The following is a 12028-nucleotide window of genomic DNA, read 5'->3' as shown; positions in this document are numbered from 1 at the left end:
ATGCCAATATGCACCAGCACGGAAAACTCGCCGACCATCAAAAAAAATAACCTTGCCGCGTGCATATTTCCATGTTCGAAATTTCACGTACAGGGAAAAATAAAAAAAAAACTTTCTAAAATAAAACCTTCATAACCCTGAAAAAAAAACGCTGATGCTAAAGTAGTGGAGAATTAAACGTATATCTTACAAGTCAAATCAAGTTTCCCAGCCGATTAAATCATCAATTCTTTATTATATATATATATATATATATAAAGAAAAACAAGTTGATTGTAAAAGTAGACATATTTAGATAGATTATAAATCTCAGGCGCACGCACCCACCCACCCACCACGCACACATTGCATAAAAACCAAAAAAAAAAAAATTCTTTCACCACATTCCATTCAGTTCCTTAACACCGAACAAGCAAACATTAGCCAAACATTGACTAAGATATATCTACATAGCACGATATAACAACAGTGAGATAATATAGACCATAGATACTTTGGAATGCGTCTGCTGGGTATACTATTTATGCTTCTGTTGTTGCTAGTGTCTGGCGAGGTAATAGCGACACAAACATCGTCACCGGTGACAGCGGCAGCAACGGCGACAACAACATCCACGGATATTATTACCACAGCTACCAATACTCTCCAAACTACATTACCTCAGCAACAACAAATGACATTGACAACATCAACAATCACCACAACCCTTTCCAGCATATTTACATTCATACCGAGAATCTTTAAACGAAGTAGTTTCAACCAAATTGAAAACTTTACCAAACATGAAATATTTGTTCAACGAGTATTGGCCACATCATCATCATGTGCATCCATAGCATTATGCTTAGTGGCATTCTATTTTTTGTTTGCCATTGATCCGAAACGACTTGTGTTTCGCCATCATTTGATTTTCTTTTTGTTGTTTTTCGATTTGATCAAGGCAATTATCTTGTTGTTGTACCCTACCCGGGTATTGACCCATACCATGTCCTATTACAATACGCGGTTCTGCCAAGCGGTGGGGTTCTTTACTGCTACTGCCATTGAAGGGGCCGATGTTGCCATCATGGCATTTGCCGTGCATACCTATTTACTTATATTCAAGCCAGAACTAAACACGAAAGTTAAACATTCAACCACATCAAGAATAGAAGGGGGGTTGTATCGATATAGAATCTACGTTTATACCTTGTCGATCTTCTTGCCGTTGATTTTGGCAAGTATGGCATTTGTCAATGGAACCGGGTACGCCTCGTTGGTCACGTGGTGTTATTTGCCCTTGCGTCCATTATGGTATAGAATGGTGTTGAGTTGGGTTCCAAGGTATTGTATTGTCATTGCCATTTTTGTGATTTATGGCTTGATTTATTATCACGTTATCACGGAATTCAAAACCTTGGGTGGGGTGTTTACCACGTTGCATAGTAATGCTAGACGAGGAACTGGCGAGATAAAACCCGATAAGCCAAGTTTCTTTTCAGCATTGTCGTACTTCTTTGAAACTATCAGGAATTATATATTTCCCAAGTTTGTGTTGCCCGATAATGCCGAAAATAGCACCAATTTAACCATTGTTAATCTGAGAGTACCGCTGAAACATGAAGAGTCAGATGAGGAAAGTGGGAGTGGCAGCGGTAGTGGAAGTAATAGAGATGAAGAACAGCAACATGAGCAAGAGCAAGAAGAGGAAGAAGAAGAAGAAGAAGAAAATGTAATTATCCCATTCCCTAGTAGAAGAGGTAACACTGAAGCACAGCATCATCAAGCAACTGACGATTTCACCAATCCTGACCTTCATCAGGCCAATTTAGAAAACTTTAGAAAACGTCAGCGAATAATTCAAAAGCAAATGAAGTCAATCTTTGTTTATCCGTTTGCATATTGTTTTGTTTGGTTATTTCCATTCATTTTACACATCACTCAGATCAACCATGAGGAAAAATACGGCCCTATTTATTGGATTAACTTATTGGGAGCATTCATGCAACCATTCAATGGGTTTGTTGACTCCTTGGTGTTTTTCTATCGGGAAAGACCATGGAATTATACCGTGCTGAAGAACTTCGAGCGGGAGAATAAACAACGGGTGGATAATATCATTGAAAACAACCTTCATAATAGCCATCATTATCATCATCATCACCATAATCATCATAGCCATTATCACCAGCACCAGCATCACCATCTGCAAAGTCAACATGATGATGCTGAATCGGTATCTACTATGGCCACAAGTGCACGAATTGCCAAGAACTCTCTTAGTGCCAGCTCTGGATTGGTTGATTTGAAACAGTACAAATTTTGGAGAATCTATTTAAACAAGTTCAAATTCCCGTTGTACAAATTACCCACCGAGGAAAACATTGCTGAATTTCAGAAGAAGTATATTGAAAAACGATTATCAGAAAAGGGCGTCAAGACCATACATGGTCAGCATGTTCCTCATCCAAGTTTAGCGGAGAAATACAAGAATGATAAAGAAGATAAAGGCGTCAGCGCGGGCGTTGGGGCTTTATTCACATCAACCACTCATGATTTCTCCAATGTGCTTTCTGAAGATTTTGGGGAGAATGATTTCCATACAAGTTTAAACAAGTTTACATTCACGCATGGAAATACCCCGAATAACACTAGAAAAGGCAGTGCTTTTTCGAAAGGGTCAAGATCGGATGATCCATTACATAAAAAGAAATCAAGTACACCAATCCCACCGAAACGAGCAACCTCATCACCGGTCAACATTCCCACAACCACTACTACAACATCAGGATCATTTTCGTCTGTGCCTGAACATTATCATAAGACATCTCCATTTGTTGATGAAGATCAAGAAAATGGTGAATTGGACTTTTTGGAATTTCTTAAGAAAGGTCCACCAGTATAAACATATAGCATTATAAATATTTGTGTATAATTATTAATACAATCTAAATCTAGATATTTACTAGAATAGCCTCATCTCAAATCGGATACAATGGGATAAACCAGCCGACAATTTACTAGATTGGGTGATGCGCCGCATACTGTCACAGATTGATCTAAGAAATTTTAATTTTGTGGATGTGGCCACTACTTAGTAACGGTCTTTTTTTTTTTTTTGCTTTTGTGTCGTTTATCTCACTTCACTCCCCTCCGATCCCCCACAAATTTCAAGTTCCGTTTTACCCCCTTGTTTATCAATTGATTGATTTGCTGTTTTAACTGGCTGTTGTTTTTCGTGATCATCCCGATCTAGCTTCCGACAATTGCTACGTCCATCCTTGTTGATACCAATTTATCGTCTCCACCCCACATCGCACCGGATTTCCTTATCAGGAGTAATCACCAATGTGTTTGTTAATTCAATTACCATTTGAATTGATAGTGCGAGTGTTGGACTACATACCCCGTGATCATCTACTTAGCCTACTCAATGTCAATGCCTATTTGGACACGATTATCATCCATCATTTATTTCCCGTTGCTAGCATAGACTACATTGATCCCCACCACCATAAACACTATATTCTTGATTCTAAAGGTGTAGTATATGGCAACGGGAAAGTAACATTCAAGCATGTTTCCCTGTTTATCAAGTTTTGCTGTCGGTTTAAGTATACACCGCGTCGGATTGTGATTCAGGACGTGTGTGACTTTTTGCAGTTGCACGTTCAATATGACCATGTCTTGAAGTGTGTAGGTAAGATCGAGGTTAGAACAGATACGCTGAGGGATATGCCAGGGTTAGAGGTTAATTTAAGGCAGATTTTGCTGTTGGGGTATGAAAATTTATATTGTTTGAGGTTGAATAAGGAGTTGTCTTGGGACGGGATGTTTATTCCCGAGTGTACAAAGGAGATGGAGGTGTATTTTAATCAAGATTATTCTCCGTTAGTTCCGGAAACTGTAGAAAACCTCCAAGTTCATGGCATAAAATTAGAAAATGTCAGACAATTGCCTGGCAATTTGCAACAGTTGCAAATTTTAGGATTAGCAAATTATGAATTCAGGACCCAAACAGTTTCTTTCCCGCCGTTGCTAACCCAATTAACATTATTTGAGCATCCTCTTGTGCTCAATCTGATTGATATTAGCTATCTTGATTATTTGGCCAAGTTTGATTATCATGGAAGTTTGCATACCAACGAAATAGTTTCCCTAACACAGGTAAAACTACCAATATCCTTGAAATCACTCACATTGACCAGCTTGAAACTTGAGGATTTATACTCGTTGGAAAACTACACCAATTTGGAAAAGTTGGTAATTGTAGAATGTCCCGTGTTTCATCATTTCTTTACCGATACAATATTTCCCCATAGTTTGAAGTCATTAACATATGGCCCTAATCAATGCGTACAGGTAAATGAAGTATTTGCTAGAAAAGCCGTGGAATATCCCGATCAATATCACAACCTGCATTTTATAGTAGATGGAAAATTTAGACTACCCCAATTGAAATATCTCCATCTTGAAAATCTACCATTTATTAGAATAATTGCCTCGAAATTCACCCTTCCGAACAGTTTGAACCGGGTTGTGCTTCGAAATATCGGTGGGTTTATGGATAAGCTTAGTAATTTAATATTGCCATTGAATTTGTACTCATTGACATTGAGAGATGCCTCTATTGAGTTTATAAACGATATGAAGTTTCCTTATAAGCTACATCATTTGAATATTTCCAAGAATTTCCTAACTTCGATTGAAGGTACCAATTTATCCCAATTGAAATATTTGCAAGATGTTGATTTTCTGTATAATAAGTTTACCACTACTTCAACATTTATCAACAACCTACCTCAAGAACTAACCAGATTGAATCTTCATGGAAACAAATTGAATAAATGTATTCTCAAGGACTTGTATTTACAAACGCTAGAAGTTGAATTTTCTAGCTCACAATATATTGTCGGAAACGATAGTTTTATCCTTCCTAAAGATATTAAAACTTTGCAATTCTGGGCCTGTCTGAATATCAAGTTTGATTGGTTTATTGAATTTCCAGGGAGTTTACGAAATATTGAAATTCATCAGTTAAAGAGTAGTAGGATAATACTTAACAATGGTAATTTCTTTAGTAAATTACCTTCGGGATTGCACACACTCAAGATACATGATGTGGTGATTATAGAAGAACAGCCTATTCGATTCCCATTTGAGCTACAGAACTTGAGTATATCGTGTTCATTTAACCAGGAGTTGATTGACAGGATTGATATAAGTAGTTGTAATCATCTTAAATCAATAACATTGAGTGGTGGGCATGTGCAATATTTCAATCTTGATAAAATCCCACCAACTCTGATTGAGAGAATCACATTACAAAACATGGGGCTTTGTCAAATCTTGGGGAGTTTCACCAACTTCCCTAAGCTCAAGCATATCAATCTTGAGAAGAACAATCTTTCCAAATCATTACGACAATTGACATTGCCGAATTCATTATTCACGTTGATACTAAACAAAAACAATTTGGATAATCTATCCATCGCAATTGATAATTGTTCTCGGTTGAAATTTGTATTTTTAGAACGGAATCCCAAATTAGAACAATGTGTTTTGCAGTTAATGCTGTTGGCGGATAAGTTGTATTGTATCCTGAATGAATTCGGAGCAATTTATTTATCGTCGCCTACTAAAATTATAAATTCCAGTTTGTTTCAGGAAAAGTTTGACTATTTCGATAAGATTATTAAGGACGCTGATGTTTTATAGCGTGCATAGGATATTAGACGGTATTATGTAAAAATATATATATATATATATATATATTTGAAATAAAAAAAAATTTTTTTTGCACCCGATAAGGGTATTATTTGTATAGTGTGCGAATTATACAATGAAACATTCCCAATGACTAGCGCGGTGATAGTAAGCAGGACGACGTAAGGATAAGTAAACGAACTTAGGTTTTACCATATAATGTGTAATTTTAAAGGAGCTTCTATAGCAAATGTGTCTAGGTTGTGATATTTTTATTTTTTTTGTGCCTATGACATGATGTTCAACCTTGAAGTTTAATTAGCTTCTGCCAATTACCTAAAGCTTAAACTAAAACACCTAAATAAGATTTACCTAATCTAATTGGTTCTTCAGTGTTGGTATCCCTGTATCTGTACTAGATGTTATAATTGTCTAAATGACGCCCCCTCCGGTATCACCCAGCTATGTAATGACCAGGTAGTACACTGGACAGGCGAAAAAGTTGCAAGCAGCTATTAACAACGGTATGCTAAGCCGCACTAAAGCCGAAGTCCGGATCGGGAAGCAACCCGAACCGGAAATTTTTCTTTATTGCTCTGATCACGCGACACATTTATGAAACATCATTCGGAATTTATCTGGCAGCATTATACTTCTCCTCGCTTTAAACAAATAACGGTATAAATAAGCAACAAAATCCGTCTGTGAAGGCAAACAACTGTAAATGTTCTAGTAACAAAAATTCTATCATGTCTTCTACAAATCAGAATCCACATGACCCTGAGCAGCAACTGCTGCCATCACACAAGTACATAGAAGCAGATGCGGGGGATGGAACTCGTGCGCATGAACAATATTTGTCGGGGATAAGTTTGGCTCTTACGTTAGCATCATGCATTACATCGCTATTCTTGGTCGCATTGGACCAAACTATTGTTTCTACAGTGTTAACTACCGTTGGGGATCAATTCAACGGGTTTGATAAGGTGGGGTGGTTGACTGCCGGGTTTATGTTACCCATGGCATGTCTTGCACCCAGCTATGGGAAAATTTCAATTGCATTTGGGAGGAAATGGACTTTATTTGTTGGTATTATAATATTTGAAACTGGGTCGTTGATTTGTGCGTTATCTAAATCAATGCCTATGTTGATTGGTGGGAGAGTTATCCAGGGTGTAGGTGGTGGTGCTATCCAGGCCACGGTCATGGTGATTTTGACAGAGTGTGTACCTATATCAAGAAGACCCCTTGTGTTTGCTTCAATTTCAATTGTCTATTCTACATCAAGTGTATTGGGTCCTCTTATTGGAGGTGCCTTGACCAAGGTTTCATGGAGGTGGTGTTTCTTTATAAATTTGCCTATTGGGGGTGTTGCTCTTGCCGTGTTGACGTTTGGGTTTAAACCTCCAAAGACTGTGGGAAGCATGCGGGAAAAGTTGGCCAAGATTGACTATGTGGGTACATTTCTCCTTGCCTCCGGATTGGTATTAGTTTTACTTGCATTGACATTTGGGGGGATTGAATATCCCTGGAGATCAGCGGCAATCATTGTGTTATTCACATTAGGGGGCCTTGTGATTATCACCTTTTTCATTTGGAATTTCAATTATTCAAAGAATCCAATCATATTAAAGGACTTCCTTTACATAAATCGCGTGCTTGCAGCAAACCTCAGTTCCATGTTTAACTTTGCCTTCTTTATTGCCAACTTGACATATTTGGCCCTTTATTTCCAAGTCATATTCAATGCAAGCGCACTTCAATCGGGGATATATTTATTACCCATGGTGATATCCGTGTGTGTGTCATCGTTTTGTAATAGCATGTTCATCAGTATTACAAAGCTTATTAAGCCAACAATGGTTCTTTCCGGGTTGTTGTCACCGGTAGGAACGGGTCTTTTCTTGCTCCTTGGTAAAAGCTCATCCTTGGGTTTAAGAATAGGTATCCTTATTGTCTGTGGTATTTCCATTGGGTTACAATTTCAATCTTCGTTACTTTCAGCACAATTAGTGTCCCCAAAATCGATCCCTGGTGCCCTTATTCTTGTTACAGTTTTCCAAAATTTCTTGAAGAACTTGGGAGCAACCGTGGCTGTTAATATTGCCCAACTTTTATTTCAAACTACCGGAACAGACTATATCAATAATTTGACTGAGTCATTACCACGGGATTCTATGGATCATCAAGTATTGATGAAGTTCACGGCAAAGGAATTGATTGCAAATCCAAGATTAATTCAATATTTACCTGATCTGACCAGGGAGTTGTTATTAGATCAGTATATGAAAGCATTTAAAAATGTGTTTTATTGGGGATTGGCCTTAGGTTCTGTTTGTTTCGTATGCAGTTTATTCACAACTAACAAGAGATTACCTAATTTGAAAGATATTGATAGAGGAGACCAGACACCAGATGAGGATGATGATGAGAAAGAAAATGAAAGTGGGGGTTCACGAACAGGTTCGGAAACTTCTAGTGGTACTGTGAGTCCACTTTAAAATATATATATATATAGTGATACATGAATTAACTTTTCTATTAACATTTCTAGCTAAAGCTGGAGGATTGGATTGGCAACTTGCATATACTGTTGAAGCTTGTCACTTAATTGCGCCAACTTTTCCTTAGCTTCTTGTTCTTCATCTTCATATTCTCTAATAATTTTCGAGGTATCATTTTCAAGTTCAGCGTACAGTATTTTCAACTGTTCACAGGCTAGAAGGGTTTTCTCGATCTCGGCTATTCCCCTTTCATATTCAATTTTTGAAGCATTGAATGAATCATCAGCTTGTTTAGATCTTACTTCCACTAATTTATTCAAGTCGGCTAATTTTGTATTTGTATCGACAAATTGATGTTCCAAATTCTTAACTTCTTCTTCAAGTCGTTCCTTTATTGGATTTAAATCATTGATTGCATTTTGAACATCTCGTATGGTTGTTTTAATTGAATCGATGTCATCATTGCTTTCTTTAAGTTTTCGACTCAAAGTCAACAACACATGTAATTCTTGTTCCACGGTTTCTATTGATCTGATGGTGGTTTCATAATTGTGCTTAACTTGTTTCAACCTTTCAATTTCTTGTTGTCTGCCCGCAGCTCGTGATTTAGAATTGTTCATCACATCTTGCAAGACCTTGATATCCGTGGACTTGACTTCTTGTAATGACTTAATCTTGATCCGTTCAACTTCGACTAATCCGTGCAAATCTTCGAATTTTTGTTTAAGGTCAAGCTTGTTTCGTTCGTATTCATTATATTCCTGTTCCAAAACTTGTAAAGTCTGTTGTAATTGCTCGACATCACGTTCAATCAACGCATTATAGGCATTCTGAGCTCGTAATTTCTCCTGGCGTTCTTCGGGGGTCTTGCCGTATTTGTCTTCCAATTCCTGTTTCACATTCAAAGCAGCATTGTGTTCTTCTTGGACATCTGCCAATTCCTCCATTTTCAAATCAACATCATGGGCGATTTCTTCGAATATGGGCGACTGGTGTTCTCTAAATCGAAGATAATTCAGTACCGCACTCAATATTCTTTGAGTTCTTAGAGGGTCGGGTTTAGCAACATCAAACAATCCAAAGTCGTGAAAGCCCGAATCCTTCAAGAACTTCCCAAAGAATTTCGTAAGCACCATATATCGGTTCATCACCATTTCCAGTTCATCCACTTCGCCCTCGTCTTGCTGGTCACCATCACGGGCTATTCTTCTTGCTACAGTTTCTACTCGACCAATAGGGATAGCTAGACACTGCTCAAGCAACTGTTCGTATAACAGGAACACAAACAGTGAAGTGGGTTTCTTGATTAGTTCCTCGTTGACTTCAAAATAACAATATGCTAACAAGTCGGCGATTTCTGCTGGTGGTAACAATGGGAAAAGATCATCTCCTATTGATTCATACTCGGTTCGTGCTTGCTGCAGTGATTGCTGTGAGGATATCTGTGATGAAGGTTGGATTGTGCTTCTTCTTCTAGCTTGGCTAGGAGTCATTCTCCTTGGTGGGGCCATTGTGTGGTGGTGTGTCTTGGTGGAGTAAGTTGTATGTTTTGATTTCGGTTTTTTAAAGCCGCAACAAATGTGTTTAAGTTTTGGTTTTTTTTTGCAAGACTCAATGGTGGGTTGTATGCAGGAATATCAATGTTGCAAAACACGTCGATGGACAAGGGTGGGTACTTCTCAGAAATAACGTCTATATTGCTGGGATGTTGTGGGAGTAAGAGTTTCAGACATGGTTGTAATGTTCCTGTACTTCCTGTGCAAGCTTCTTTTTTTTCTGGTTGAATTTACTTAGAGACTGAAATTTATAAGGTAACATCATATTTCTATTTCTATTTCTTCGTATATACATAAACTTTCATCTAGATTCGTTCAGCAGCCCAAATGGCTCCTTTGCAAACCGTTTTTATACCTTCAGTCAACAACTTGTATGGTACGGCCTTTTCAGCATCGTTTTCAAGGGCAATATCCAAATGCTCCAATTCTTGATCTCTGAATAACTTAATGTTTTCCTTCAAACTAGTCAATTCTTCTGAAACTATGGCCGTGGGGGTAACTTCACTCTTATCGACAACTTTCCCTTGCTTGTCATAAATTGGCACGTTATACTGATTCATCAATACTCGTAATTGTTCATTGTAATGACCACCAATGACAGTCTCGACAGCGACAGTACATGCCATGGCTGCCTCTTTACTAAGCAAGGCCGTACCCATCCCCATTCCAATAGCACCTACTTTCCACAAGGGAGTGATCAATGAAGGTCTAACTCTTCTGCGCACTTGTAAATCGTTGAAGGTGTTATGATGGTGTATTTCCTGTTCTCGCATGTGGGTAAGCAAGGGCTTCAAGTGGGGGTATCTTGATGCAAGAACTAGTATTTGACCCAAGTATATGTAATTGGCACCCAATTCACCAGCCTGGTCTACTCGGATTACTCGGTCAAGATAGGCTTTCTGGGCAGGGGATAATTTTCCATACGTGAGTTCATCACGGGTGTACTTCTTGTCTTGGGGTTGATCTTGTTGTTCTGTGACTTGGAGGAGTCTTGATGTATTTGACAATTGTCGGATGGAGGCTAGAGCCTGTCTTTTGGGAATTGATCTGGAGATCATTGGAGGTGGTTGCTGTGGAAAGAGAAGTGGTTGATGGTACGATATTTTTTTTTTTTTTTGATTTTTTTTTTTTCAGGGTTGAAAATTTACGACATTGTCTGGAGGAATTTGACTAAGTTGGTTTAAAAACGAAGATTCATTAACATTACAACTATACACAAAACGACATGGTAACAGAAGGTGGTGTTGATCATTCATTAGTTCTAAAAGAGCTAATTATCTTAAGCATGGAAATCCCAATTTCAAATGGAATTTCCTGAGTATCTCTTGAATTAGTTACCGGTTTGAATTCATTTGAAGGAACTTTCAAATGTTGAAAGAACCGATTGGGCACATCCTTGATCAACAACCATTCTACGGGGAAAATACCCTTCCATCTAGTTTGTTCAACCCAAATATCACTGGTCTTGGTATAGTCGATTCTCGATTTCATTTCGGCAATGCCGCAAAATTTCCCCAGGGAATTAACCAGGAAAAATAAGAATATCTTACCATCGATGTTGGGATTACCGGTCACTTGTAAATCCTGGTAGGCTTTGTCCAATCTACGGTTACCTAATTCTGTCGATGTCCAAATATTGTTGGTAAATGAAGCATTAACATCAAGGATATTGTATGATTTTATAACAAAGAATTTGGAGTTTTGTGGCACGGTGAACACGGTACCTTTGTAGGTTCTGAAAGTAAGGCAGTTTGGTGGAGCAATAGTGATACTATTGTTAACGGAATTGGAAGTTGTTGTAGTCATATTAGCAGGAGAATTGATCACATTAGGATTGCCTTGGTAGTATAATCCTTGATTAGCAGTTAATGGGCTAGTAGGATCTGAAGGGATATTAGTGTAATTTCTGTCATCATTAAATTGGACCTGATTAAAGTTAATTACGTTATTGGAAGTGACAGTTTTAAATCTAGAAGACCAAATGTTAGTTTTAAAATTCAAGGGAACATCATCAATCTCCAGTTCGATAGACATTACGGTGGTTAATGAACGGGGAGTACAGTACCTAACACCTACTGAGGATAGCGAACCTCCATCTCCATACCCACCAACACTGCCACTAGCAACACTCATGCTGCCAGATCCACTAACGGTTCTACTTCCTGTGCCAGCAGTAGTAGCAGAACCAGAAGAAGATTCGGATGCTTCATCAGGGAAATAGTAATAATCAAAAGTAGTTGGAATTGGATCGAAATCGTCAAACATTGGGTGGGAGGGAGGTAG

At 38.2% G+C, this 12028-nt stretch overlaps 6 protein-coding genes across 6 annotated transcripts; 3 read left to right on the top strand and 3 right to left on the bottom strand. All coding sequences in view use genetic code 12, as the record gives it.

Moving 5' to 3' along the window:
* Positions 1-378: 378 nt before the first annotated feature.
* On the top strand, positions 379-2939 carry GPR1 (Gpr1p; the record flags this gene model as incomplete). The annotated part of the gene is made up of 1 exon (XM_007375252.1): positions 379-2939. The coding sequence occupies one exon, from the start codon at positions 500-502 to the stop codon at positions 2882-2884; it is 2385 nt and encodes a 794-aa protein (XP_007375314.1).
* A 388-nt stretch (positions 2940-3327) lies between these two features.
* SPAPADRAFT_50634 (uncharacterized protein) lies at positions 3328-5697 on the top strand (the record flags this gene model as incomplete). The annotated part of the gene is made up of 1 exon (XM_007375251.1): positions 3328-5697. One exon carries the CDS (start codon positions 3328-3330, stop codon positions 5695-5697), a length of 2370 nt encoding a protein of 789 aa, XP_007375313.1.
* A 737-nt stretch (positions 5698-6434) lies between these two features.
* SGE1 (Sge1p) lies at positions 6435-8186 on the top strand (the record flags this gene model as incomplete). The annotated part of the gene is made up of 1 exon (XM_007375250.1): positions 6435-8186. The coding sequence occupies one exon, from the start codon at positions 6435-6437 to the stop codon at positions 8184-8186; it is 1752 nt and encodes a 583-aa protein (XP_007375312.1).
* A 53-nt stretch (positions 8187-8239) lies between these two features.
* NUF2 (kinetochore-associated Ndc80 complex subunit) lies at positions 8240-9700 on the bottom strand (the record flags this gene model as incomplete). Its single annotated transcript, XM_007375249.1, has 1 exon — positions 8240-9700. The coding sequence occupies one exon, from the start codon at positions 9698-9700 to the stop codon at positions 8240-8242; it is 1461 nt and encodes a 486-aa protein (XP_007375311.1).
* Positions 9701-9995: 295 nt separating this feature from the next.
* On the bottom strand, positions 9996-10819 carry SPAPADRAFT_61134 (putative monooxygenase; the record flags this gene model as incomplete). Its single annotated transcript, XM_007375248.1, has 1 exon — positions 9996-10819. One exon carries the CDS (start codon positions 10801-10803, stop codon positions 10051-10053), a length of 753 nt encoding a protein of 250 aa, XP_007375310.1.
* Positions 10820-10993: 174 nt separating this feature from the next.
* SPAPADRAFT_138989 (mRNA-binding phosphate metabolism regulator) lies at positions 10994-11551 on the bottom strand (the record flags this gene model as incomplete). Its single annotated transcript, XM_007375247.1, has 1 exon — positions 10994-11551. One exon carries the CDS (start codon positions 11549-11551, stop codon positions 10994-10996), a length of 558 nt encoding a protein of 185 aa, XP_007375309.1.
* Between the last annotated feature and the right edge of the window lie 477 nt (positions 11552-12028).

This window comes from Spathaspora passalidarum, assembly GCF_000223485.1.
Source record: "Spathaspora passalidarum NRRL Y-27907 unplaced genomic scaffold SPAPAscaffold_4, whole genome shotgun sequence".
NCBI lineage: Eukaryota > Fungi > Ascomycota > Pichiomycetes > Serinales > Debaryomycetaceae > Spathaspora > Spathaspora passalidarum.
This window is presented reverse-complemented; position numbering and strand designations above follow the sequence as displayed.